The following is a 26,936-nucleotide window of genomic DNA, read 5'->3' as shown; positions in this document are numbered from 1 at the left end:
TCAAAGGTCCAGTAACACCACCACCATGGATCTCCAATCGATAATCAGCACCTGCTTCCCCTGCCTCCCGTGCTTCCAGTCGCCCTATGTGGCCATCAGCAACAATAAGTACAAGATCATCAGGCTCCTCGGCGAGGGTGGGTTCTCGTACGTGTACCTCGTGGCAGACAGGGCCAACAACAACGCGTTGTATGCGTTGAAGAAGATCCGGTGCCCGTTCGGCGCCAGTGACGAGCTGTTCCGCAATGCGGTACGAGAGATCCGCAACTACCACCGGTTTGCTGCAGCCAGAACTCCCTACATCATCCAGTCTATCGAGGAGTCAGTGGTGGAGGAGAGCGACGGGTCCAAGAGCATCTACATCGTCATGCCATACTTCGAGAAGTCACTCCAGGATGTGATCAACGAGCACGTCTTGTCTGATCAGTCCATGGACGAGGCTGAGATCATCAAGATCTTCGTTGGGGTCTGCCGTGGCCTCAAGGTGATGCACAACTACAAGAAAAGGCTGAGTGGGCTGGGTCAAGCTCAGGCAGCTGCGGATGGTGGCGAAGGTGACTTGTTGCTCCCCGAAAGCGAGGACGACGACGAAGGCGATGGCGAGATGGGCACTCAGATGCTGGAATTGGTGCCGTTTGCCCACCACGATATCAAGCCAGCCAACGTCATGCTCTCAGCCGAAGGTCTCCCAGTGTTGGTGGACTTGGGGTCATGTTCGGCTGCCAGGATCCACATCAAGTCGAGGCAACAGGCGTTGACCATGACCGATTTCGCCCAGGAACACTGCACATTGCCCTACCGGGCACCGGAACTCTTGGACGTGGCCACCAATGCCGACATCTCCGAAAAGACCGACATCTGGTCCTTGGGGTGCTTGCTCTACTGCTGCTGCTTCGGCTTCTCGCCGTTTGAGAAGTTGGAGATCGAGCAAGGCGCCAACTTGACGTTGGTGATTTCTCAGGGAAATTACGTGATTCCTGAAGACAGAAGAGGTTACTCCGAGGCATTGATGGATTTGGTCAGGGAGTGTTTGGTGGTCGACCCCAAGCAGCGGCCCACCATCGAGACGGTGTTGGAAAAGGCACTCGAGTTGTCGAGACAGGCGTCGTAAGAAGGTTGAGATGATTCATCCATTTTCTGTTACGTTGGAGGCTGGATAGGGAGCATGGAGGAATATCCATAGCTCACTACCGAGGAAACATCCACTAACTTCATGTTAGCCAGCACCAAGGACGATATACGCTCTACTATACTCAGGAAACATCCATGGCCACTCATACCGGCGTATAAAGGAATAGACGTATTATTCCCCTTATTAAACTAAGCGGATTGTTTGTGGGAGGGCGAGAATGCAGTAATATTACACTGAGGCTCTCATTGAAACGAAACAGATTGTTTGTTGAGGGGGCAGATATACTCACTTATTGTGAGGACGAGTATGCATCGCCTAGGGCCCATTTTTAGTATTAACGGAATAATCGTTGGGAGGACCAGAATACAGTTGTTTCCCAGAATATTGGCCCAATTTCAATAATCGCATTCATTCTCATCTGTTAGAGAATTCAGGATGGGCCAATACTAATGTCAAGCTCTCGAGGAAAGTCCGAGTCCCCAGGTGCCATTCTCCTGATGTACAGTTTGGAAGTCAAGTGCATTGTCTCAGGTGCAAAGCCCAGTCTAAGACTGTGCACAATTTCATCCAATCGCTTGGCCAGACACACCTACACTGGTCGACCATTCACCACAGACGAGGCTACTCTGGTAAATCACACCCGAGACGAGTCCACTGGTAGACGCACCACTGGAGACGACACATTCCTAGACCACTTCGTGACGCACCATCACGACATCCTACTTCGGGACACGCACCAGCCTAGCTGCTCCACACGCGCCAATCAGGCAGTTGCACCACCTCCTCACACGTAAATAGCCACTACTACACTTACTACACTTACTACGCTTACCGTACACCACCCTCCCAGTGTCTGTCTGACACCCAGGGTCTGCTGGCTGGCATCGGTGTCCGCCGACACTCGGCGCTGGCAGCCTCGAGATGGCTCCGGTGCATGCGTCCGCGCTCGCAACCCGTTGCATAACCACCACCGTGCCCCTGACAGCGATATCCGCCGTTTGCACCGAAGCACTGCCTCCCACACGGTGGCACCGAGGCAGGGGATTGGAGGAGGGCAGCTAGCACAGGGAGCCACGTGACCGCCGATCGCTGGCGTGGTGTGGTGGGAGAGGCTTTGTGGCCCCGTGGCGGCGGTGAGGATTCGTGTCAACTGGTTATGAAAAGCGGTAGGCGCACGACGCTGGCTGCGTCAGACAATTGTCGGGAGAAGCTGCGGCGGGACGTGGTGGAGCAGGAGGAGGAGGACGGAGGGAGGAGGACGTATCGAGGATTACGTGGCGGACGATGACGTGCTGGACCTCCATGCCCCGATCCCATTGTTACCACACGTGGAGATCTCGTCCCGAGCCAGAAATAGACCAAACAAACACCACGCGGCAAACACGACAGCGCGCGCCGACAAAAACGCGCGTCCTTCAGGACACGTAAAGACATCACCACGACACTGGGGCAAGACCACTCCACTCCAGGACTAGGCCAGGACCAGGCCACAAGCACTCCAGACCAGTGCAATAGAGGCTCTCAGCAGTCGTTGCACCACAGCCTCGGCACCAGGTGTGCTCCAGACCATTGCACTACGGGTCCAGTGTACCCTCCCCCACCCGCCTCGGACCCTCGCTGATTCCCACCGCGCGCATATTTCAGACATTCGTGTCTGTTGGCGCACCAAACTATATAAACTACCAATTTCCCGTTGCCAAAAACACTGACCCAGTTTTTACACACACTACACTATGAAAGGTTTAATTTTAGTCGGAGGTTACGGTACCCGTTTGAGACCCCTCACCCTTACCTTGCCAAAGCCTTTGGTCGAGTTCGGTAACCGTCCCATGATCTTGCACCAAATCGAAGCTCTTGCTGCTGCTGGCGTCACCGACATCGTGTTGGCCGTCAACTACCGTCCTGAAGTCATGGTGTCCACCTTGAAGAAGTACGAAGCCATCTACGGTGTCTCCATCACCTTCTCTGTCGAGGAAGAGCCTCTTGGCACTGCTGGTCCTTTGAAGTTGGCTGAAAAGGTGTTGAAGAAGGACGACTCGCCCTTCTTCGTGCTCAACTCCGACGTCATCTGTGACTACCCCTTCAAGGAGTTGGCTGCCTTCCACAAGGCCCACGGTGCCGCCGGTACCATCGTCGCCACCAAGGTGGACGAGCCTTCCAAGTACGGTGTGATTGTCCACGACAGAGACACCCCCAACTTGATCGACAGATTCGTCGAGAAGCCAGTCGAGTTTGTCGGCAACAGAATCAACGCCGGTTTGTACATCTTGAACCCTGAAGTCATCGACTTGATCGACATGAAGCCTACCTCCATCGAAAAGGAGACCTTCCCACAATTGGTCGAGAAGAAGCAATTGTACTCGTTCGACTTGGAGGGCTACTGGATGGACGTCGGCCAGCCAAAGGACTTCTTGTCCGGTACCGTGTTGTACTTGACCTCGTTGGCCAAGAAATCCCCCGAAAAGTTGTCCAAGGAACCTTTCGTCCACGGTGGTAACGTCTTGATCGACCCATCGGCCAAGATCCACCCATCTGCATTGATCGGCCCTAACGTCACCATTGGTCCTAACGTCGTTGTTGGCGAGGGTGCCAGAATCCAAAGATCGGTGTTGTTGGCCAACTCCGAAGTCAAGGACCACGCCTGGGTCAAGTCCACCATTGTTGGCTGGAACTCGAGAATCGGAAAGTGGGCCAGAACCGAAGGTGTCACTGTTTTGGGTGACGACGTTGAAATCAAGAACGAAATCTACGTCAACGGTGCCAAGGTCTTACCTCACAAGTCTATTTCTTCTAATGTTGAACATGAAGCCATTATTATGTAAGTTTTTCATACCCTACCATACAGACGTTCCTGGACGTTTGTTGTACTTTATATAAAACGTTAAATAGGTAAATTAATACTGTTAGCCTATGCTAACTGATAGACCAGTGTAGTTGCTTCTGAGCAGAGTTAGAAAGCTAGATAATACCCAACAATTAAGGAGAGTATGGTGAAAAAATATGGTGAAATTTCTACCGTTTTTTATTATAATATCTTGGCTTCGGAAAATTATTATCAACTGTGGAATATAGTTGGCACTACTGCGACTGTTGTAACGCTAACGAGTAATGTAGACGTTGCTTGAAAGATGGTCAGAGCAATTCTCGAATTGAAGCTCATTCTGTGCTGCATCTGGGTGAATTATATCTGCAGATATATCCATGTACTATGCTTGTAATTATGATTATTTTTATTATTGAAACTGGAACTGCTATTAAACGTTTCGTGTGCATAACTACTTGAAGTGGTTTAAGTTCGAAGACAGCACCACTGACAAGAAATTCATCTTTCGACCATTACCAGTTAATTTATCCAGACAATTTTCAGAAACAATGCTCTCATCGTTTCTGGCGAACAACGCTCTGAATGACATTTCTGATTTCTTTGACATAATATGGCCACAAAAGGTCAAAGGTCAACTGTCCAGCTCATGTCATTTCGAGTATTGAGTCTCTCAGCACCAATGGCTCAAAAATATTGTCGTTGACACCTATCCTCTGCCTCTACACCGTAATATCAGACAATCAGTTGGACTATATACATATATTGATTGACTGGACCTCGAGGCATCCACTGGACTTAGGCCCAGGTGGCCAACTCGTCGATGCAGCTCTTTCTCAAGGGCTCACTCAATGGCTTCTTTCCACTCAAGTATTGCAACATCAACACTTGTGCAATCATAGGCTCTTCAACATCACCCAATACGGCCACAGTCTTCTTTTGGGGATCTGTGTAAGTCACTTTCAATTCCCCGCTGGACAACATTTGCAAGTACATCAAGTGGTTCTTTGGAACCGAACCCTTGCGACCCTTGAACACTTCTCTCAACTGTTCCAAGCCCGCACCCACAATCTCTCTTGTGTCCTGGCCCTTGCTCAAAGGATGGGCCAAGATGGACTTGATGAGCCCGTCCTTCAAGTGTCCGTAATCCGTGTTTCTGACGGGGCTGATTCTGACCATAAATCTGACTCCGCTGTCCAATAACTTGGCCACAATGAGCCCCGAAGCCACGGGGCTAGCGAGAAGTTCCTTCAACTGGTGGTTTTCGGTCTCCAACGAAGCCAAAAACTTCTGGTCTCCCAAGACTGACTTAGCCAACCCAATATCAGCATCAGCGATGTAGAGTCCGATTCCGTACACTTTGAAGCCCACAAAAGTCACCGATCTGACTCCGTGCCCCACCAAGGTGAAGTCAGTGGCAACGTGCTGGTTGTCTGCAGAAATCTTGATTGGAAATGGATCAATAGACGAGTCTACGGCAACAGACTCCTCTGGAAGAAGCTGGCCATCGATTTTGGTGTCCAACTGTACTGAAGTCGATTGGCAGTAAACCAAGGCGCCAGCGAGAATAGCTCCACCAAAAAGAATCTTCTTTTTGGGGAAGGTGGTCGTGCTGGCAAACCTGGTGGAGTAGGCCCTAATGGGAGAGTTTCTGAGCTGCCTAGCAGTCTGTCTTGCTGCAAATCTGAACATTGTTGGTGGCGGAAAGTGGTGCCAGAAACCTTTAGTAGAGTCAAGCACGTGCATGAATACACGTGACCTATGATGGGAGCGATTTCTTGCGGGGTGATATTCGATTATTAAATCCCTTCAATAGGATAATTGAGAAGTATCCCAACACTCTAAATGAACTGGAAACTTGAGGTTAATGAAAGAAATTTCCAATTCAAAAAGTAAGGATAAGATGGCACATGCAATGAAAGCTCTAAATGCAGATCTAGTTTGATGAAGCAAGTTCACTTTCAAAAGACCCAAACCCATTTCTATAGATGTGTTTTGTGTATTAGGTAATTTTTATTGGCTTATCATTAATTTACTATCAAATGCTCTTCATTATATGCGTCTATAGAATAACAATTACACAGATAGGATGGGGAACTACTTCAAGAACCTGATCTCCTCACTGATGGCGGTACTGCTCTCCAAAGAGAGCCCACTAGCGAGCTGTGCCTTGTAGAGTGCTTCCCATTTTCCCCATTCCTGCTCCACCGACTGGAGTTCAGGCTGGAGCCAATTGGCATCGTCCCTGCCCAGAAGCCTCGACACCAAAAATCCCAACATCGAGTCTCCAGCACCAGTAACGTTCTTTATTGCCAAATTTTGGTTTTCGGCAGGAATAGGGAAATGCTGGATAATAACCCCCATAGTACTGCCTCCTTCAAGAACTCGTCCCTCTGACTTGAGCATGAATGTAGGCCTGTACAAAGATGTGGTTGGGATAGACTTGTAGTCATTGACGTTGGTGGAAATGCTGAGAGTGAGAAGACCATTTGCACCCAATTTGACGTACAAATTGGGCACGAAGGGGAGCAATTGGAACGCTTGCTGCAACGTTCCTTGCGACAAAAGCGACTTCAATACATGGTGGTCTTTCTTGTTGGACAAGGCGTTCAACTTCTCTCTGAAAGTGCCATCGATTCCAAGGGCATCGAGCAACGGGAACCACTGATCGAAATCGTCAAATTTGCCCTGTTCGCTGAACCCAGCGTACATCGACTCGACCTCAGCAGCGGTGGGGGTAGCCAAATGGAGCACATTGTTGGGGAATACACCAGTATTAAGTTGAGAAATGCGAGAAGCTTTGGCATGCGATGTTGGCTCTATAATGACGTTAGCATGATTATGGTTTTTGTAGATATGATGGAGCACTTTATTGGCAACAGCAGGAGCCAAGTTGCAGTCCATGACCACGTTTTGGGGATTTGCTCTGTCTAATTGTTCGATAATATGGGCTGCGAAATCCTGCTCAATAATGGCCATGTCAGCGCAGGCGACAATTAATTCTCCATCAGACGAATGGGTGCTTGAGTACTGGGCCGTAGATTGGCCAGGTGCCACCTTTATGCCAGAAGAGTCGATATTCTGGCTGTCCAATAAACTAACAATCGATTTTCCCGAAAAGTCATCGCCCACCATAGAGACCAATCTGCAGCTGGAGGACTCCAGTGCTGCCATAGAGGCATAATGGCACGCCAAACTGATGTTGTAGCCCACACCACCTACCGAAGACTCGACAGAGCCAGGGTTAGAGTCCCCCATTTTTGTTTTTGCACCCACCGTGGAAATGGTATCCAACGCGATGGAGCCAACTACCACGGTGTGCGCAGCATCAGCAGCCCTACTAGTCGCCGCCTGACCAGGAACACTTGCATCAAGTTGGCCTAAGGCCGGGGGCAGCACATGTGTGCTCATTACTGGAGTTCCTTGGACCTATTTGTTAGTATACTCCAAATAACTGTGCTAGTACTATTTACTTACGTCGCATTCAAGAAGCCCCTTGGCAATTTTCGCAGCCGCTTTGGCGTTGTTCAACACGAATTTAATGTTACACTCCACAGACTTGCCATGGGTGTCTTTGGCGATTTTGCTCAACAAGAAGGGGGTGACCTCCTTACCACTCACTCCCACTAGTTTGGCCTCCTTGAGAGCACCATCGATGATTCCGTTGATGAACGATGACGACAAGGCAATGTCTTCTGGAGGAGGGACGCAGATCACGCTTCCCGAGGTGAGTCCCATCACATTATTGTGGTTGTGCACAATTCCAGCAACCTGGTCGAACGAGTCGAATGAGTACGCAGACTTGACTCCCGATTCCCTACAGTAGAAGCCAGGCACTTCCACGTTAGGTCTGCCATTGTCGTTGTAAGTGCCCACAAAAACTCCCTGAGTCTCCAAAAATTCCATGGTGAGGCCAATGTCCAAGATAGCCTTGGGTCCAGAGCACACCACCGTCACAGGCGTTCTTCCTAGTTCTGTCAAGTCGGCAGAAACGTCAAACGTCAAGTGTGCTTCCTTGTGGACCCCACCCAAACCACCGGTGGAAAACACCTGGATCCCAGCCATATGCGACAATATCATCGTCAGAGCAATTGTGGTGCCTCCGTTAAGCTTGTTGGCCATGGTGTAGCCAATGTCACGCCGTGACACCTTGTTGATGTGGCCCTGGGTCGACACTTCTGCCAACATCGCCAATTGTTCAGGCTGAAGTCCCACGTAGGGCACTCCGTCAATAAAAGCACAGGTCGCTGGAATGGCTCCGTTGTCTCTGATGACCTTTTCCACGTCCTGGGCCATTGAGAGGTTGTTGGGATACGGTAAGCCATGGGTGATGATAGTTGATTCTAACGACACAACAGGTTGTTTTTTGTCATTGAGCGCCTGTTGGACCTCAGGCGAGATGCGCAACGGGAAACGGGCTCTGCGGAGCGAAGAAGAGAGATACCGTCTGAGAAGCATTGGAGGAAAGTCGTGGGTTATAGTGATGGAGAATTTCCAGAAATGTCTGGGGAAACGGCACGTGACCGGGAATTGTTGGGGTCTCCATCAACCACAGAAACGGCAGTTTTGGAGGGTAAAGGAGGAACTGGGAGCCCTACTTGAGTTTACACCACTCCAGGGGGATCTGGAAAGCAGCAATCTCCGGTTTTGCTGTGTTAGAGAAGGTTCCATTTCCTGCTGGCTCAGGTGACTTTGTGCACGTGAGCTGATCTACATCGCAGGCTGCCACCTCCAAGCCGATTCTGCAATGACAGCTCTTTGGATCCTTTCAGATGGTGTTGATGTGCCTGATGTCCACATCCTCGGCAGTGCAGAGCTTCCTACTTCGTCCCACAATGCCATCTTGCAGCTCATCTCCAAAAATGAGCTTGATTTAACCACAATTCTACAAGGAGTCCAGAATGAAAAGTTGCTCCAGCATGACAGAAATCGGGGCTATCTAGTACTAGAGGTGTTCATAAGGCATCATGATATATCTGCTATTGAATTGAAGGCACTCGGTGGCTTTTTCAGCCAAGTTTTGCAGGTTCCAACAAGCAACGACTGGAATGGAACCTCTCCAGAACCAGCCAGATCCAACTACTACATCCTAAGAGCATTTTGGGCGATGCTAAATAGAGAAATTCCAGATCAAGAAACGTTTCTTGACATGATAGAGCTCTGCTCGTACCATATAAATCCAAACGTGCCGTGGTCGTCCCCAATAAACTCGCAGTTGATGGTGAGAGTGGTACAAGATAAAAGCACATTGCAAGGCATTTTGACGCATTTCGAAGACTACGTTGTCCGAATCACTCCCAATCTACTCAAATTTCCTGCCATAAAGTCTGGAAACACCTCCATCTCCAAGTCTTCCACTGTGAATCGTCTCCATGGGGGCCTCAAGCCCCGGTTGGGGTACGGAGGCGCAAAGAAAGAGATTTTGGAGGAAGATATTCGTCGCAACTGGAAGAACTCTACTAAAGTCAAGTGCTTATCAATGGTATGGTTCATGGTCTGTGTTTTTGACGAGCAGTTGCTTGAGAGATACTGGAATATCGTCACTTCATTTGTCTTAAACTTGGGAGATGACCACGAACCGTTGATAAAATATCAGAGCATGAAGCTAGAGAGTTATTTCTTAGACAAAGTCGCAGACTCTAAGCATATTTTGGTTAAATCTGGGCTATTGGAGGTGTTTATCGAGTCCAACAAAAAAGCATTAACGCACACTCCACCAATTACTCCACCGAACACCTCCATGCTCGTGTTGAGAGAGGCATACTCATGCTTGGACTGTCTACTTGCCATCAAAGGGGTATCATCCCCCGTGATTCTAGACTACACAGAACTAGTTTCGATATATATCCTTCCCTCAATTTCCAATCTTTTGAGCAGGTCGGAAAAGGAGTCCTTTCTCCCAGTGATTATCATCTTGTTGACGGAGTTGCAACACTTAATCAACAATCGTTTGACGTTCAAAGTGATGCTTTCGGTGTCTAGAATTAATTTCACCTTGAATCAAACTATCACCAATCCATTCATACTAGACCACGAACATGGCCTCCTGGCAGTAAGAAAATGCCTCCAATGCCAGGAAGCTATTTTGGACCAAATAGCGAAGACTGAAGAACAAGGCAAGGCGTTGTTGTTGGCCTATAAATACGACTTTATTGGTTCTTGGGCAGTTTTGGTCAAAAGATTGCGGAAAATGGAAATCCCACAGGAAAAATTGGTGCTTGCCAATTTGGAAAAGCTCCAGGCCTTGGGAAGCGAATGGGACGAGCTACAGGATGTGATCAGCGACATAACATCGTACGGAATCTAATCACACACCGATCAGTACTAGAAGGAGCATCAAGTACGTTAAATGAACAGTCTAACAGTTCCCAACTGAAGCCCGTTTCCCCAGTAAAGGTATAAAGTTAGTCGAAAGAAAAGAAATAGATGCTGTTCCCCAGTCCATAGTGACATAGGTTACTAACTCTACACAGTTTGTATCGACAGAAGCCATCGAGTAATATATTTACAGGTACACAGCTAGACACTTCTAGCCGTGGCAGATGCCTGGCTATAGGACTTAAACACCGGGGTTTTCTATTAGGGTTTCCGTGGTGGCATCTCACTTGATTGCGGGTGTTCCAGACGCACAATCTGGTTACTTTTGGGCCCCTTGCAATGCCTGGACCACCTTGATGTTGGTGTCCAAGAATCTGTTCAAACAATTGGTCAAGCACAGTTCCTCGCTGGAGTCCAAGGTGCCAGTGGTGATGGGCTTGTTGGTGTTGCACTTTTTGAAGCACATGTCGGTGAAGTTGTGGATGGACATTTGCACCTTAGACTTGGAGTTTTCCGACTCTATAAATTGGAGGATATCTTTTCTGGAAGACTCATCGAGGCTTTGCAACGCTGCTTGCGAGACTGTAGACATTCTGTGTAGGGAGGGTGGTGCAACAGTGCCGTGGTTCAAATTTTTCAGATTCCATATTCGCAGTGGATCCAGCGAGACATCGCGACACCGAGCCCCAGACTTCCGCGACATTTTGACACCCATGTTGTTGTATCACCACTCATATCCATCGATAAAACGAGCCCAATGGCCAGGATCGACACCGTCAAAGGCTGGATTGGCGCCGATGCAAGTTCACAGCGTACCGATCGCCTGCTGAGCCGCTCTGGCGACGCAGTGTACCTCGAGCGACTAAGGAAAGAAGTTGAGCATACCAAACAATACATAAAACAGGCAGACATCGCCATCAGCTCGTTGAAACAGGCAGACCGCCAGGACTCCGCTTCTGAGAAGAGACGCGTGGTGGCTCTCTATGATAGTTATGCCCGAGTGCCATTTGTGCCCGACAAGGATGAGGTTATTGGGTCTGCCACAGCATCTACAGCACTCCGGAACTCGGTGGAAGACTACAGTGAGGCCATCGCCACATTAAGCGAATCCAAGGTTGATCCCGAGGAGTTGACCCTCTTGATGGACGATTATCGGGACATTGTACATCACACCAGCCGGACAAACGAGAAAGGTCTGAGCAAGCTCAAGGAAATGGACAGCAAGCTCGCCGAGTTGGAGCAGGAAGTGTCGTTGGTGAATAGAGCACGTACGCAGCTCAAGTCCAGGCTCAAGGATGCTGACCAAATGTCGTCGTTGCTCTCGTTGCACTTGAAAAGAGTGCTAACGAAATATCTAGCAGTTCAAAACTGGGAAGAAAAAGTGGTGATGGACTCGCCAGCCTTGAAATCAACAATCAGACTGATCATGCTCATGATTGACGACTTATTGACTGCACCCCAAGACTCGTGGGTCGAGATAGTGCCCACTAGCATTACAGCACAGCTCGTCAAGATCTTGGTATTCAAAAGCATTGTAATTTCACGAGAAGACTCCACCCCCAGCATCTACTACTTGAGAATACGCAATTTTGGGATCCAGGTATAGTAAGCAGTTACTCCTTAAGGCGCAATTAGGGATTAAGGTATTAAGCAATCAAATACTGTTCAAGACGCAATTCGTTACTACGATCGTATGCAATTGATTAATGTTGCAATTAGGGATCAAGGTAGTAAGCACAATTACTACTTGAAATCTATTCAAGCTGCGGCTCCATTCTTGAAATACGCAATTCAATATGCTAACGGCACGGAAATCAATTCTGGAACAATACCAGCGTTGCTACACAAACAATTCCAAGATACGCAATTTAATTTAGAAATGGCATTCTATTCTTAGTCATATAAAATCCTGCAATTGTGGTTCATATACACTCCTAAATTGCGGTTCCAAGCTTGAGTCTAACAGCCTTGATTTGCGAGTAAGCTGCCAAGGCCTCTTCACCCATCTCCTTACCAATACCGGACTGGTTGTAACCACCGAATGGAACCATTGGGTGGAAATCGTTATAGGTGTTGACCCACACGGTACCGGACTTGAGTCTTCTGGACACATCCATGATACGATCGATGTTGGTGGACTGGATACCTGCAGCCAAGCCGTACTCACTGTCGTTGGCCTTCTTGATGACTTCATCAACGGTCTTAAATTTGGACACTGTAATCACAGGACCAAAAATTTCCTCCTTGACAATCCTCATTTCTTCGGTGACGTCTCCGAAAATGGTTGGCTCCACAAAGAAACCCTTCTGGGGCAATCTGACACCACCACTCAAGAGAGTGGCACCCTCATCGGTACCAATCTTGACGTACTGCAAGATCTTTTCCAATTGTTGGTTACTGTTCTGGGCACCCTGAATGGTGTCTTCAAGAAATGGGTCCCCGACCTTGATAGTGTTTTTCGCAGCCTCCACAAACTTGTCAAGGAACTGATCGTAGATTCCTTCCTGGAGGTAGAGACGGGAGCCGGCACAACAGACCTCGCCCGAGTTGAAGAAAATACCAGCGATCACTGATTCCAATGCCTGGTCCAAGTTGGCGTCGTCAAAGATGATGTGAGGCGATTTACCACCCAACTCCAAGGTCACTTTCTTGACGTTGCTCTCGGCACACTTTTTGTAGATTATCTTCCCTGTGGCAGTTGAGCCGGTGAAGGCAATCTTCTTGACGTCAGGGTGTTCTGTTAACGCATTTCCAGTATACTTACCAAAACCACTAAGAACGTTGAGGACACCTGGAGGAAGCACATTGTGGTCCTGGATCAACTTGCTCACGTACAAGGCTGAGAGAGGCGTGGTCTCCGAGGACTTCAACACCACTGTGTTTCCCGTGGCCAAGGCAGGTCCGATTTTCCACACAAACATCAAGAGAGGGAAGTTCCAGGGAATAATTTGTCCCACCACCCCCAAAGGCTCTCTTCTGGTGTAGTTGAAATGGGAGTCACCCGTTTCCACCACCAGGCCGAAAAGCTTGTCAGCAGCTCCAGCGTGGGCCCTGATACACCTGACAGCCAAGTCGACGTCGCCTCTGGCATTGCTGATGGACTTTCCGTTGTCGATGGTCTCGATCGAACTGATGATTTCCCCATGTTCCTCGATGAGGTCTGCGATCTTGAACAAGGCCTTGGCTCTTTGCGAGGGGTCAGCCTTGGTCCAGGGCGAGTCGTCGAACGCCTTGGTGGCTGCTTCCACCGCAAGGTCCACGTCGTCCTTGCGAGACTCGTACACCGAGGTGATCACCTCCTCGGTGGAAGGCGAAATAACCTCGAAGGTGTTCTTTTCGAGCGAGGGTACAAACTGGTTATTGATGTACAACCCAGTGGGCTGCTCATAGCTCACGCCATTGGGAAGCTTGACCTGGGTGGACAACGGAAGGTCCGAGTACATGCGGACTCCACGGTGGGCTAGGCCCCTGGAGGTTCTGAGAATGTTTCTGGCGGATGCTAACATGACGTATTTTGTTGGCTTTCTGTCAAAAATGGTACGCAGCTTCTATTATTTATAATTTCACGATTGCTGGCATTTTTGCACCTTGGTTGCTGCCGCTGGTTTATCCCTGCTGTTATCTACAGTCTCTGGACGCAACCCGGAACCTCAGGGTCCATGTGTAGGAAAACGCAACCATGTGTCGGAGCGGAAAATACGTCAAAAAGGCCTGCACATCGGAGCTGATCATGTGCCAATAAATGCACGACGGTTTCAAACAAGAGAGGTACTATTGATCCAGCAGGGGATGGATCTGGAGTGTCCTCGTCCGGCACGGTAGTCAGGGGTCGCTGTTGAGATGCCACGATTACGAGCTTTCCAAAATTTGCGACTGTGGCCCAACTCCATAGTGGGTTTTGGAACCAGAACCACCCCCAAATCGCTTGGCATTGCTACCAGGACCCTTATCGGGAGCCAGCAGCGAGCCCAAGCCAGGGTGGGGGCGGTTCTGGTCCCACCAATTAATATTTCCAATCAATCCATGTCGCAGTGTGTCGCACTCTAGGACAAATTCGCAATCAATATGGTCTAATTCTCGAGCCACATTAGGCTAGACCTGGTTCAATTTGGGTGCTACCCTGCTAGAGTGAGATGATATAACGTGCCATGCAGCTATATAGGCCAGGTGTTTCCGGGGTGCCAAGACACCCACCAGAGGCGCACACACACATTAGTCCAGGCGGCTGCAAATTCAAGACATGGCATATTTAACAGACGAAACTGCCATCAAGGCCAAGCATCCAGAAAGCACATACGGAACGTTCGTACAAGCCACACCCACCATGTCTTCTATCGAAAACGACAAGAAGCTGCACATCGTCGTCTCCGACAGTCACATTGACTTGGAGTCCAGCAATGACCTCAGCGAGAACCACATCTTCAAGGACCCAGAGGTCGCTGAATACTATCGTCAATTGTACGACAAGACTCAGTACGAGTGCCGTGACTGGTTCGACCCGGACTTCACCTACACCAAGCAGGAGGAACGCAAGGTTGTCCGCAAGAACGACTGGTACGTCACGTTCTGGGCCCTCATCATGTTCATTGCCTTGGACTTCGACAGAGGCAACTTGCAGCAGGCATTGGCTGACAATTTCTTGAAGGACTTGCACCTCACCACCAACCAATTGAACATTGGAAACACCATCAACTTGGTGTGTTTCTTATTCGCCGAGCTCCCTTCGCAGTTGATCTCCAAGAAGATCGGTGCTGACGTGTGGATCCCCATGCAAATGGTGCTCTGGAGCGTGGTCACCATGTCTCAGGGAGCGCTCAAGGATGTCCATGGCTTCTACGCTACCAGAGCATTTTTGGGTGCTTTGCAGGGCGGATTTATTTGTGACGTTTGCTTGTGGATGAGTTACTTCTACACCACCTCGGAAATGCCAGTCAGATTGGCATACTTCTACATTGCCAATCCCTTGTCGACGGTGTTGTCCAGTCTTTTGGCATTTGCATTGTTGCGGATCCGGACCCCAGCTGTCACTGAGGGCTGGAAGTGGTTGTTCATCATTGAAGGAGCGTTCACATTGTTGATTGGTGTGGCTGCGTTCTTCAAGATGCCTGCCTCGGCTGTGCAGACCAGGACCTGGTTCAGAAAGAAGGGCTGGTACACTGACAGAGAAGAAAAGATTGTGGTCAACAGGATTTTGAGAGACGACCCTACCAAGGGAGACATGCACAACAGAGAGCCTGTGGGTCCCAAGGAGTTGCTCAAAACGTTATTGGACTATGACTTGTTACCCATCTACATTATCAGAATTTTAAGTGATCTCTCAGCTAATCCAGTGGGTAAGTACATGCAAATTCTCTTGAGAACCATGGGGTTCACCACCTTCGAAACCAACGCCTTGACTATTCCCAACAACATCATTGCCATCTTCACCATGTTGGCCATGAGTTACATCTCGGTTTTCTTCAAGTCCAATGCCTTGGTCATGGCGAGCGTCCCGCTCTGGATCGTGGCATGCTTGATACCGCTAAGATACTGGCCTGGAGCCCAGGTCGAGAAATGGGGCACGTATGCCGCGTTGACAGTGCTATTGTCCCATCCTCCAACATGGGCAATTTCCATCAGTTGGTGTTCAGCCAACTCCAATTCGGTGAGAACTCGTGCTGTTTCCGCTGCTGTGGTCAATATCTTCTCTCAAGCCGCTGGTATCATTGGTTCCAATATCTACAGACAAGACGATGCTCCGTTGTACCACCGTGGTAATACGCAATTAATTGGCATTGCGTTCGGGGCGATCGGAACTTGTTTGCTTGCACGTTTCTACTATATCTTCAGAAACAAGCAGAAGGAAAAAGCATGGAACAAATTATCGGAAGAGGAACAGCGGGCTTATTCTCTTACGACCACTGATGAGGGCAACAAGAGGTTGGATTTCAAATTCGCCTACTAAGCGGACATATTGTTAACCATGATGGACTGCACCTGAAGCACCTGATAATTTAATGTCAAGTTCTTAGTTTCCAATCCATTAATTCTGAGATGTGAAATTATCTGTTTAATTCTTGCTACGAGATACGGATCGCCTAGTTGATGCTCTATTTGCTCGATTTTAGAAGTTTTTAGACGTGAATATATTCTTTATGAAGATCTAGAATCAAGAAGCTTGATTATGTTCAACAATTGTTGAATCCACTTCAAGTTTTAATTATTAGATTTGAATATAAGCCATGAAAAAGTTCACTCAGAAGGATTGGATGTATGTTCCCAGATCAAGACTTACTTCAGGGTTAGTAAACTGTCTATGATGAAAAATCTCAGAAGCTTGGATTATGTTCTATAAAACAATGTTCTATTAACACTGCTGAATTTATTTGAACCTGCTTCTGAATTAATAATTATGAAGAGCTGGATTGTGTCCAATGAACACCGTTGATTTATTAGATTTATATGAAGGTCTAACCATGGAGAATGTTCTCGGGTGTCTTTAATGTGTATGCTCTGTGAAGATTCGCTGCGAACCTCCAGCTATGATTTAAGTACAAGATAACGTCTATTTCTAGAACAATGCAAACCCTCTTTTAGCCCAGATGAGCTTCCATACGGCAACCACTAGCACCAAGCTGCACGCCATACTGACTCCCGTGACATTGAAGTATTCGCTCAAACAGCTTGCACCCCCATTCACGCAATTGGAGTCGATTTGTTTGCCGTAAAACAACGAGTATCCCACGGAACCAATGGCTGGAGCGACCATGAAAGAGCCCCAGGTGGAGCCCATCATGTCGATGCCCCAAATGGAAGCAACGATGGTAGGAAGAACAGTGAAAAGGCCTCCGTACGAGAATCCATTCAAGATGGATATAATGTAGTACCACTGCTCGTTGTCCTCGCTAATGTACATGTTGGCAACTTGGCCCACTGCTCCGACCACAAGCACTAGCACGATGAGCCACACACGGCAGATGGGGTAGGCCCTCTTGTCGGAGGAGATGTAGTCGGAAAGACCACCCAAAACCAAGCGACTGATGGTGGACGAGGTGGCGATGATGCTGACCTGGTTGGAGAGATCGGTATGGTAGGTGGAGTTCTTCAAAATGGACCCCAAGTTGACCTGGTAACTCTCCAAGGGTCCGAGGTTCAATGCAGTGGCTACCAACAAGATCCAGGCCGATTTGTCGTGCAAGAACTGGATGTAGCGCTGGTGGTGGTGCTGAGGCTCCACGAGCGATCTTTGGGGAAGCAACGAGTTGGAGTCGTCCTCATCGTCTGCCGCCAGGCTGACTAAGGGCGTGGTCTCGTCAGGCAGGCTGGGTGCCGCAAATAATACGTCCTGCTCCACGATGACGATGGAGTTCGATACGAAGTTGAGGATGCCCATGATGATGTAGAGAACGCCAAAGAAGTTGAACGCCTTGTGGAGGTCCAAGTAGCTGGAGCCGTCGTGCTTGAAGTAGGCCATTTTCATGAGCTGGGACCCAAATAATGACGACAATCCGTAGCAGGTGATGGGCAACGAAATGGCCAAGCCTTTGTGGTCAGGGTAGATTTTGGCACAGGTGATGACGCTGGCGAAGTAGAGCGACGACGTGGCCAATCCAATGAAGAAGAACGCTGTGGCAAAGCCATAGACGTAGCTGGACGGCACCTGGTCGTAGGACGAGCCAGGAAGCTGCTGGAGGCGTGCAACAAGCACGCTGTTGAAGAAGTAGCTGGGACAGAAAAACCAGATCAGCAACAACAGGAGCACGGCAGGTCCGTAGCAGTCTCCCAAGTACCCCAATCCAGGCAAGCACAAGTACATTCCAATGGACGACATGGCGGCTATGAAGTTGATCTGGAAGTAGGTGAGGCCCACGATCTCGTGCAACGCGGTGGAAAAGAGCGAAAAGAGCATGATGGAGCCCGCTGAGAGGCACGAGAGAAGCGAGATGGCAAAGGCGATCCGCTTGAGGTTGGCTAGCGAAAGGTGGAGGCTGGAGTAGCGTCTAATGTGGTGCGAGACCCTGTGGAGGAAGTTTGGGCGTGGAGGGCCTGCTGAGCTAGCAGGAGGCTTTGACGACATGGCAGGCGTGGATGGAGTGGCCTGGAGACGGCAGAGGCGGGTTTGGAGGGGTGGTGTGGAGAAGAAGGTGGTGATAAAGATGGAGAGGTTGGAATCAGTCACGGGCCAGGGCTCGCTGGACGATAACGAGCGGAACCGGGGGTCGTGTGGGGGGATATTCACTGGGCAGGCGAGAGGCTATACTATGAGATCATCTCTAGATGAGGGCAGAGTAGTCGGTCTCATTCTTTTAATAGATTTCACGGCCCTGGAATGGTGGAGAATGTCAGTCTTGTCAGTTTAAATTGTTATAATACGTCAAAAGGCTTGCAATTTAATGGCAGTATTGTCTACTAAAATTGTCCAGTGATAACTTTTTCGGTATAATAATCAGAGCCAGGATACCGTGCATCTGTGAGTCGGATACCAGTATTTTTAATTTTAGTTTTTAGTGTTATTTAAAGTCTAAATCTGGGTCCTCTGACATGGATGTTATTGCATCATTTTGGATTTGAAAATTACTATATGTTAATAGACGTAGCAATGCCTGCACCGTCCAGAATGTGAGTCAAAGAACTACTCAGTATCATTTTGCAATTCATTATAGAAGAATGTACTTGGTGCTGTGTTAGTAACGAGTGAATGTCTGCTGTGAACTGTCCCTAATTCCGAGAAAAAGCACTACTAAAAATTCTATACTGATTGACGCAACAGAAACTGTTTGTGAGGAGACTCCACACACAGTTATACGATTCGCACTTGAAGCCACTGTGCAACCATATTGTACTTGTAATATATGGAGTCCCTGAGTTACCGTAAGGAAAAGAGGGAAAGCACCCAACTTCTTGAAGGACTGTAAAAACATATCAAGACAGATGTTCAGAATAATACGAACTGATAGGATAATTCTTGAGTTTCGCAACCACTCGAAATTCCATCCGATTCCGTTAATACTATGCATGCTACAATACTCAACCACTCAAGCAATTCGAACTACTCGAACTATTGCTTCGATGCACATCAACTCCAATTCAACTAATCTACAACTTTTGCACATCTACTGATTTTATTTTCACAACTATTTTCTATTGTTTCCTGCACCGAAATGCACCGAACCCGCACCGGACCATCGGAAGATGCCACGTGACTGCGGACCCTGGCCCCGGCGGCCCCGCCGGCCCCCCGCGCCTACATGTAATCGTGCTCCGGCTGGCCGGTGGTATCTATTCGATATACTTTTCATCCCCTGAATCCACTACTACTGCTATAATTTCATTCCTGGTCTTCGCCTACTCAATGTAGCTAGCAAACTTCTCGATCTCGCCCTTGGAACCAAGCCAGATCCCCGACTTGTCGTGGATGCCCTTGGGCAATATGTCCAAGATCCGCTCGCCCTTGTCGTTGACGGCCTTTCCTCCCGCCTGTTCCATCAACATGGCCATGGGGAAACACTCGTACAAGATTCTCAACTTACCGTTCTTGCTCTTTGTGTCGGCAGGGTACGAGAAAATGCCTCCGTACAACAACGTTCTGTGGATGTCTGCCACCATGGATCCGATGTATCTGGCGCTGTAAGGCTTGCCGTTCAAGTCGTCTTGTGGCTTCTTCAAGTCCTCCACGTACCTCTTGACGTATTCCGGCCAGTAGTACGAGTTACCCTCGTTGACCGAGTAGATGGCTCTTCTGTCGGGAATGGTCAAGTTGGGCTGGGTCAAGATGAACTCACCCAACTGGGTGTCCAAGGTGAACCCGTTGACTCCGTATCCGGTGGTCAACATCAAGTGTGCCGATGCGCCGTACATGGTGTAGCCAGCAGCCACCATTTCGGTACCCTTTCTCAACACGTCGTTGATGGAACCCTTGGAGTCTTCTTTCAAGCGGTAGATGCCGAAAATGGTCCCCACGGACACACCGGCGTCGATGTTGGAGGATCCGTCGATGGGGTCAGTACACACAGCGTAACGACCTCCGCCTTCAAACACGATCAAGTCTTCCTGTTCCTCGGAAACCAACACCTTGACGTTGTTGGAGGACTTCATGGCGTTGATGAAGATCTCGTCTCCAATCACATCCAACTTCTTCTGCACATCACCAGTGGAGTTGGCGCTTCCGGAGATCCCAATCAAGTTGACCAATTCGGCACGGCGAATGTTGTGGGCAATGAATTTGAACGCAAACTGCAACGAGTTCAACAAGAGCGACAATTCGCCGGTGGCTGTGGGGGCAAACTTCTGCTGTTCTTCAAGAATGAAGCGTGTGAGGGTGACGATGTCGGTCTCGACGTTCATGGCTTCGGAAACGGAGTTGGCCATGATGAATGTGTGATTGTTGGCGGCTAACTGGGGGAGATAGTGGATATTTATAGGGAGGATGCGTACCCCATACTTTGCGCACCAGGCAGGAAAAAATGACCCGGGGAGTTCAGGAGGGAGCGCCGGGACATTGCTCCGTAGCGAGCATGAGATAACGGCGGGCCCCTGGCGCGGTGGTACGAGTCCGGCTGGGCGAAGGGGTGGTGGAGGGAGTGGGGTGAGGTGGCATGGCCGGTACACTTGGAGCAGACTACCAGTGGGAGTGGGAGTGGATACCAGTGGGAGTGGGAGTGGATACCAGTGGGAGTGGCACTGCCGGTGCTATCACTAGTGCACTGCCCCTAGCAGACTACCAGTAGCACTGGCGGGATTGTCACGGCTGGGTTGCACTGGCATGCCAGTTGCTGTCACTGTTTCCGCCAGTCGGCCCTCGCTGTCGGCTAGCGCGCCCCAGCTTTGGTTTCCCGCTACCTCCCGGCAGTGCGCGGTTGCGATTGCTGTAGTGGAGCGTTGAGGCTAGAGTGGAAGATTCACGTCCGGTGCTGCTGTTACTTCGCTTGCTGTCCCATGAGCCCGCATGGGGCTGAACCCATCAGCAATAGGCCAGTGGCATCGCCACCTGTGGTGCTTGATGGATTTTCCCTGCGGATGGCTTCCTCGGCTAGCGAGAAACACACCGCGACTGGCGCGACGTTTCCGGTTTCTCGCACAGGACGGCTTCACAATAGTTCCCCCAAGACTGGGCCGGAGATAAGCAGCTGTAGAAAAGTGGTGCATACGATCTGTGGTGTACAGCTGTTTATAATTGGGATTGGCTTGTAATTGCATCACAAAATATTGGAGGTGTCTAGGGATTAATCTCTAGAGGACAAGATAGTATCTACTAATAATGGATGATGATAATAATTGAGGAGGATCAACTAATAATAATTGAATCAACTACTAAATTCTCCACCACATAATTCACAACTGCTGATAAATTTCCACGATTATTTGATATCCAGGTAGTGAGGTTCAGTTACTTCTGATAAGTGATTATCAGCTACCTATTTGGTATCTGCTGCTACTATTTTTCCACCTCCAATAATTGCTTTTAGCCACCAATTGATTTTTCTTCTACTATATTTTTCTACAATAACTCGTTCCTTCATCTTGTACTTCTTGTGCGATGGCCAGTTACCTATTGTATATCTCCGTACCTTTCCACTAGATACGCCTAAAGTAGCCACACAGACATCCGATTCGCTAAGCGGCATCCAGGAGCCAATAGCAAGCGAGGCATGGAGGGAGTGGTCCGAGAGGTGGTAGTAAGGATGTTGGTTGGTTGCGTGGAGTTATGATGGCAGTTCCGGTGCAAATTCTCGCAACAGTTCCATTGAACATTCTCGTAAAGACATTCCAACTTCACCACGCGTAGTTACATTGCCACTATGGATACAAGGAGCAGAATTCGTGGATTCTATCGGTCAATTGGATCAAAATTGGCAATAGGTGGCATAATAAAGCGTCCAAAATTGCCATGACATAGCTACCATCCCAGAATCTCGCAAGGGTCCAGCTGTGGCCATTCGTGAAAGATCCAGACTGTATTAAAGTCAACCAGCCAGAAAAAACTGACATACCCGAAGCAATTCAAGACTCGCAAGCCACGAAAGATCCATACTATCTCTCCAGTTCCAGTCAACAAACACAGAGGTTTATTCAAGGCCAAACAGTATTAAATCCTAGACAAGGAGGTCCAGCGACGTCTAGCTCTAGACTAGAACTCCAATTTTCCTGCTCATCGCTCAAAAATCAATGACCATAGTCAACTCCAAGCACTGGACTGTTGAACCTCTTCAGCAGTTTTGACTCTTTCATTACCTCCATTGCCCAATCTCGTCCATACATCCCCCAACTCACACAGTGATATTGGCACTGCTACACCTCTCCTACTGTACCTTCGCCAACGACTTGTTCAACTCTGCCATCAAGTCCATGGCTGCCTCCTTGCGTGCAGGCTTGGTGGTCTTCCACTGCGACGACGCCTCCAACGACCGATAAGTCTTGATTGTCTCGCCTGCTTTGTCCTGCTTGGCTTCCTGGACGTGTGCATTGAAGGTGTCGGAAAGGTAGGCCAGGACTTCGCCAACGTTGTACTTATTCTCAGGCGCGGGTGGAGGCAGCGTCTTGGCGCTAGAGGCGAGCTTACTGGCCCAAGGAGTCGACATGGTGGTCTGGTGGTGTGTGATGGTTTCTAACGGGATAACGGTGTCTGACAGTTTTGTCTGACGTCTGCGGTGTCTAACGGTGACGGTTGTGTCTGCTGGTGTCCGGTGTCTGACACCCCGAGATAAGAGTGGACACGGGCCAACCTGCAGTCGCCCCAGACGCGACCCCCAACCTGCCTTCCCTGGTCCCCCCAACCTGCACCTGGCCCGACCTGCACCTGCCTAACCCGCAGTTTCTGAAAAGTTTTCGAACACGTCAATAGCTAACTCTACACATTATCCAACAGGACACCGCTGCAATTCTGATCTTCGTGCTTCTCCGGTACTACTTTCACTAGACAGAGCGTCTGCTACATCGTCGTTCCCCCATTCACTTCCCCATTCACTTCCCCATTCACTTCCCCATTCACTTCCCAACCACATCCCCAACCACCCACCATGAGTTTCCGTGTGCTTGACTTGGTCAAGCCATTTGCACCCTTCGTCCCCGAAGTCATTGCCCCCGAACGTAAGGTCTCGTTCCAGCAGAGAGTCATGTGGACTGGTGTCACCTTGTTGATTTTCTTGGTGATGTCTGAAATCCCTTTGTACGGTATTGCATCTTCTGATGGCAGTGATCCGTTGTTCTGGCTCAGAATGATGTTGGCCTCTAACAGAGGTACGTTGATGGAGTTGGGTATCTCTCCTATTGTGTCTGCAGGTATGGTGTTCCAGTTGTTGCAGGGTACCAAGTTGATCCACGTGGATATGCAGAACAAGACAGACAGAGACCAGTTCCAAACAGCCCAGAAGTTATTTGCCATCTTGTTGGCAGTTGGCCAGGCCACCGTGTACGTGTTGACCGGTATGTATGGACCTCCTTCGTCCTTGGGCGTTGGTGTGTGCTTGTTGTTGGTCTTGCAGTTGGTTTTCGCTGGCATTGTCGTGATTCTTCTCGATGAGTTGTTGCAGAAGGGTTACGGTTTGGGAAGCGGTATTTCGTTGTTCACTGCCACCAACGTGTGTGAACAAGTGTTCTGGAAGGCGTTTGCACCTACCACCGCCAACTACGGCAAAGGAACCGAATTTGAGGGTGCTGTCGTGGCCTTATTCCACTTGTTGGGCTCGCGTAAGGACAAGAAGAGAGCTTTGATCGAGGCCTTCTACAGAGGAAACTTGCCCAACATGTTGCAGTTGTTCGCCACCGTGTTCGTGTTCTTCTTGGTGGTCTACTTGCAAGGCTTCAGAGTGGAATTGCCTCTCAAGTCCACCAGACAAAGAGGTCCTTATGCCTTGTACCCCATCAGATTGTTCTACACCTCCAACATCCCCATCATGTTGCAGAGCGCATTGACTTCCAACGTTTTCATCATCTCGCAAATGTTGTTCATGAGATGGCCAAACAACGTCTTCGTCAAGCTCTTGGGTGGCTGGGACGCCAGACCGGGCCACGCTCAATTGTTTGCCGTCAGCGGATTGTCCTACTACATCCAGCCTCCATTGTCGTTCACCGAGGCGTTGTTGGACCCAATCAAGACTGTGATTTACATCGTGTTTGTCTTGGGTTCTTGTGCTCTTTTCTCCACCACCTGGATCGAAATCAGTGGCTCTTCTCCCAGAGACGTTGCTAAGCAATTCAAGGAACAAGGCTTGGTCATCGCTGGCCACAGAGACACCTCTGCCTACAGAGAGTTGAAGAAAATCATCCCTACTGCTGCTGCTTTCGGTGGTGCCACCATCGGTGCTCTCTCTGTCTTCTGTGACTTGGTGGGAACTTTAGGTTCCGGAACCTCCATCTTGTTAGCTGTGACCACCATCTACGGCTACTTCGAGTTGGCAGCCAAGGAAGGTGGCTTCGGCAAGTCTGTTGTTGCTGGCTTCTCCGATGGCATTTAGATCAGGATCTGTAAGACTAATAAAATATTGTAAGACCAGTGTAAGCATTTGGAATGGATTGACTGAGTAAACTACTAGAAAATGAATAATAAAACAATAGTATAATAGACCGGCTCCGAAAAATCATACTAGAAAGTGGATAGTTGCCGTGGCGGTATTTTGAGTGGTTATCAAGGAGTAAGTCAGTGCATAAAATGTTGTTATCCTGACCGCAACATCAGAGCATGAATACACAATCAAAAATGCTAATTGCCCACTCATCAAACTATGAAGAATTTGCCATATTCATACGCCACCTTCACATCTTTTTTAAGTATACTTACCGATTTTGTGAGAAAATGAACTGTAACTATCCAATGTCTATAGATGTGTCTTGAAAATATGGCCATTACAATGGAAACAGACGTACTCACACATAGCAAAAGTAACCAAAAATGCCAGCAAACAGACGAGATGCTTGTTTAATTAGAATAACAAGCTAATCTTCCACCAAGCCTATTTTATTAAATACGTTAGGCATTTTACTAACTTCAAGTTCGTATTTATTGTGTAAGGATAATTTAGATAAGTAAATCTCAATTTCGTGAATCGCTTTACTATTTTATAACATTCACATGATAATAATATGAGTATCAACTGTTAATAAACTGTGCCACCTTGAAAGATAGTGCTAAGAATGGGCAAAATGGCAAGAACTATTTTCAGGAAGCAATCGGAAATACCACTTCCTGTATTTCCGAGAATTTAGTGATAATTCCACAAAAAAGCTGCAATAGATGAATAAACTCCATAAAAATCCGATACTCCTAGGCAAAACAACCAAAATTATAATTATAAGTAATGAAATCTACCTGTGAATATCGTCTCGTTCTAAGATCAGCTTAATCCCTTTCTAGTCGCTATCATCACCTTTCAAATCCCCCAAAAGGTTCGCACCCACTAAAAGTCTCAAATCTGTTTCTGCCACTAAATCGTAACCATCATGCCTTTAAATCCTCAGAACACCACTGAAAATTGTAGAAATTCCGTTCAAGCCCACAAACACACACATCCAACGACATCTGCCGTCTAATAAGTCCTTCCACCCAGCTTCCCTGCCATCTGACCCGAAATGTCTCCTCTTCTCTGCCAAACCACGCACCTGCACACAGGCTCATCTCAAAAAATTCATATCTCCTTATCCCAACCAGCTATAACTAACATCATGACTCCCCACAAATTTACCACCGAGCCCATAGTGGAGACCAGCGAGACAGAGTCGTTCTCTTCCGAGCAGAGCAAGCGAAAGGCCGAAGGCTCAGGCCAAACATCGCCAGAAATGGACCCTCAGGACGACATTTCGTTGGATGCCCTCTTCGGAGAGCTCAGCAAAGAAACCAAAAAGAACCTTGGCCAGGTGCTAGAGGAGGACGAGAGTGAAGACGAAGAAGAGAGTAGCGAGTTTTCCAAGATAAAAAAGTCCATCGAAGCGTTGCCCAAGATCGAATCGAACTTGGAGAAGAACATACAAGATCAGGTGCAAAACCAGAAAGCCAAGAAGAAGGACGTGGTCAGAATCAACGATCCTATCGTGGCCAAGGTCAAAGTCAACAAGGACGAGCCTACGGATGCTGGAGCCAAGTGGTACAACATGAAGCAGCCTGAGATGACCCCCGAGTTGAAGAGAGACTTGTTGATCATCAAACACAGAAGCGCATTGGACCCAAAGAGACACTACAAAAAGGACAAGTGGGAGGTGCCCAAGTACTTCCAGGTGGGAACCATCATCGAAGGCAACACCGAGTTCTATTCGGGTAGAATGAACAGAAGAGACAGAGGAAACACCTTGGTGGAAGAGGTGTTGAAGGACGACGAGACCAACAAGTACTTTAAAAGAAAGTACTCTGAGATCCAGGACAGCAAGAGAAGCGGCAAGAAGGGTTACTACAAGAAGGTGCTCGAAAAGAGGCGGAAGTTTTAGGACAGCATCCATAATGCATGATACAATTTTAATTGCATTCATTTCTGGAATAAAAAGTGTTATTAAATGAATTTTATTCCCTTATAAATTCACCGGAGTTTTGGTAAAGCGACCTCCATAATGCATATAGTAATGAGCACATTATTCTATCGATATCTAGAAGTTGGAAGAGATCTCAACTTCAATGTAGGAAGAACGTAGTTTGCAATCTGATTGCCAGGGCGGAAATAATATGGAATAAAATTCAAAAAGTAGTGGTTCTGAAAGTGCTAA

The 26,936-nt window shown here is 48.5% G+C and overlaps 14 protein-coding genes across 14 annotated transcripts; 7 read left to right on the top strand and 7 right to left on the bottom strand.

Annotated features, from left to right (window-relative positions):
• Window positions 1–25: 25 nt before the first annotated feature.
• On the top strand, window positions 26–1,111 carry CANTADRAFT_48230 (putative serine/threonine protein kinase; the record flags this gene model as incomplete). The annotated part of the gene is made up of 1 exon (XM_020209554.1): window positions 26–1,111. One exon carries the CDS (start codon window positions 26–28, stop codon window positions 1,109–1,111), a length of 1,086 nt encoding a protein of 361 aa, XP_020065862.1.
• A 1,754-nt stretch (window positions 1,112–2,865) lies between these two features.
• Window positions 2,866–3,954, top strand: SRB1 (mannose-1-phosphate guanylyltransferase; the record flags this gene model as incomplete). The annotated part of the gene is made up of 1 exon (XM_020206544.1): window positions 2,866–3,954. One exon carries the CDS (start codon window positions 2,866–2,868, stop codon window positions 3,952–3,954), a length of 1,089 nt encoding a protein of 362 aa, XP_020065861.1.
• Window positions 3,955–4,350: 396 nt separating this feature from the next.
• Window positions 4,351–5,650, bottom strand: CANTADRAFT_25157 (uncharacterized protein). The gene has a single exon (XM_020207340.1). It carries the CDS (start codon window positions 5,643–5,645, stop codon window positions 4,752–4,754), a length of 894 nt encoding a protein of 297 aa, XP_020065860.1. The 5' UTR covers window positions 5,646–5,650; the 3' UTR covers window positions 4,351–4,751.
• Window positions 5,651–5,961: 311 nt separating this feature from the next.
• Window positions 5,962–8,409, bottom strand: CANTADRAFT_25155 (uncharacterized protein). Its single transcript, XM_020207339.1, has 2 exons — window positions 7,431–8,409; window positions 5,962–7,382 (listed from the first exon to the last, which is right to left on the bottom strand). The coding sequence occupies exons 1-2, from the start codon at window positions 8,247–8,249 to the stop codon at window positions 6,051–6,053; spliced, it is 2,151 nt and encodes a 716-aa protein (XP_020065859.1). The 5' UTR covers window positions 8,250–8,409; the 3' UTR covers window positions 5,962–6,050.
• A 564-nt stretch (window positions 8,410–8,973) lies between these two features.
• On the top strand, window positions 8,974–10,140 carry CANTADRAFT_37525 (uncharacterized protein; the record flags this gene model as incomplete). Its single annotated transcript, XM_020208724.1, has 1 exon — window positions 8,974–10,140. A coding segment is annotated over one exon (1,167 nt), but the record flags the coding sequence as incomplete, so codon positions are not given.
• Window positions 10,141–10,590: 450 nt separating this feature from the next.
• On the bottom strand, window positions 10,591–10,863 carry TIM8 (protein transporter; the record flags this gene model as incomplete). The annotated part of the gene is made up of 1 exon (XM_020209527.1): window positions 10,591–10,863. One exon carries the CDS (start codon window positions 10,861–10,863, stop codon window positions 10,591–10,593), a length of 273 nt encoding a protein of 90 aa, XP_020065857.1.
• Window positions 10,864–11,028: 165 nt separating this feature from the next.
• CANTADRAFT_4744 (uncharacterized protein) lies at window positions 11,029–11,877 on the top strand (the record flags this gene model as incomplete). Its single annotated transcript, XM_020209463.1, has 1 exon — window positions 11,029–11,877. One exon carries the CDS (start codon window positions 11,029–11,031, stop codon window positions 11,875–11,877), a length of 849 nt encoding a protein of 282 aa, XP_020065856.1.
• A 328-nt stretch (window positions 11,878–12,205) lies between these two features.
• CANTADRAFT_48330 (aldehyde dehydrogenase family protein) lies at window positions 12,206–13,714 on the bottom strand (the record flags this gene model as incomplete). The annotated part of the gene is made up of 1 exon (XM_020209568.1): window positions 12,206–13,714. One exon carries the CDS (start codon window positions 13,712–13,714, stop codon window positions 12,206–12,208), a length of 1,509 nt encoding a protein of 502 aa, XP_020065855.1.
• An 881-nt stretch (window positions 13,715–14,595) lies between these two features.
• On the top strand, window positions 14,596–16,215 carry CANTADRAFT_46493 (putative permease; the record flags this gene model as incomplete). Its single annotated transcript, XM_020209341.1, has 1 exon — window positions 14,596–16,215. The coding sequence occupies one exon, from the start codon at window positions 14,596–14,598 to the stop codon at window positions 16,213–16,215; it is 1,620 nt and encodes a 539-aa protein (XP_020065854.1).
• Window positions 16,216–16,821: 606 nt separating this feature from the next.
• On the bottom strand, window positions 16,822–18,327 carry CANTADRAFT_4741 (uncharacterized protein; the record flags this gene model as incomplete). The annotated part of the gene is made up of 1 exon (XM_020209458.1): window positions 16,822–18,327. One exon carries the CDS (start codon window positions 18,325–18,327, stop codon window positions 16,822–16,824), a length of 1,506 nt encoding a protein of 501 aa, XP_020065853.1.
• Window positions 18,328–19,595: 1,268 nt separating this feature from the next.
• On the bottom strand, window positions 19,596–20,594 carry FBP1 (fructose 1,6-bisphosphate 1-phosphatase; the record flags this gene model as incomplete). The annotated part of the gene is made up of 1 exon (XM_020211475.1): window positions 19,596–20,594. One exon carries the CDS (start codon window positions 20,592–20,594, stop codon window positions 19,596–19,598), a length of 999 nt encoding a protein of 332 aa, XP_020065852.1.
• A 1,955-nt stretch (window positions 20,595–22,549) lies between these two features.
• On the bottom strand, window positions 22,550–22,828 carry CANTADRAFT_47366 (uncharacterized protein; the record flags this gene model as incomplete). The annotated part of the gene is made up of 1 exon (XM_020209452.1): window positions 22,550–22,828. The coding sequence occupies one exon, from the start codon at window positions 22,826–22,828 to the stop codon at window positions 22,550–22,552; it is 279 nt and encodes a 92-aa protein (XP_020065851.1).
• A 438-nt stretch (window positions 22,829–23,266) lies between these two features.
• SEC61 (translocon subunit) lies at window positions 23,267–24,703 on the top strand (the record flags this gene model as incomplete). Its single annotated transcript, XM_020209455.1, has 1 exon — window positions 23,267–24,703. One exon carries the CDS (start codon window positions 23,267–23,269, stop codon window positions 24,701–24,703), a length of 1,437 nt encoding a protein of 478 aa, XP_020065850.1.
• A 1,162-nt stretch (window positions 24,704–25,865) lies between these two features.
• CANTADRAFT_25152 (uncharacterized protein) lies at window positions 25,866–26,915 on the top strand. Its single transcript, XM_020207338.1, has one exon. It carries the CDS (start codon window positions 25,908–25,910, stop codon window positions 26,661–26,663), a length of 756 nt encoding a protein of 251 aa, XP_020065849.1. The 5' UTR covers window positions 25,866–25,907; the 3' UTR covers window positions 26,664–26,915.
• Window positions 26,916–26,936: the final 21 nt, after the last annotated feature.

The sequence above is a fragment of the Suhomyces tanzawaensis genome, assembly GCF_001661415.1.
Source record: "Suhomyces tanzawaensis NRRL Y-17324 unplaced genomic scaffold CANTAscaffold_2, whole genome shotgun sequence".
NCBI classification, from domain to species: domain Eukaryota; kingdom Fungi; phylum Ascomycota; class Pichiomycetes; order Serinales; family Debaryomycetaceae; genus Suhomyces; species Suhomyces tanzawaensis.
The sequence above is the reverse complement of the archived record's forward strand: the minus strand, read 5'-3'. Positions and strand labels throughout refer to the sequence as shown.

Bases quoted from the DNA above. Each gene is read 5' to 3' on its own strand.
- CANTADRAFT_25152 (XM_020207338.1), top strand. From the start codon at position 25,908: ATGACTCCCCACAAATTTACCACCGAGCCCATAGTGGAGACCAGCGAG.
- CANTADRAFT_25155 (XM_020207339.1), bottom strand. From the start codon at position 8,249: ATGGCCCAGGACGTGGAAAAGGTCATCAGAGACAACGGAGCCATTCCA. The intron at 7,383-7,430 runs GTAAGTAAATAG...ACTAACAAATAG, and splicing joins AGGGGCTTCTTGAATGCGAC to GTCCAAGGAACTCCAGTAAT.
- CANTADRAFT_25157 (XM_020207340.1), bottom strand. From the start codon at position 5,645: ATGTTCAGATTTGCAGCAAGACAGACTGCTAGGCAGCTCAGAAACTCT.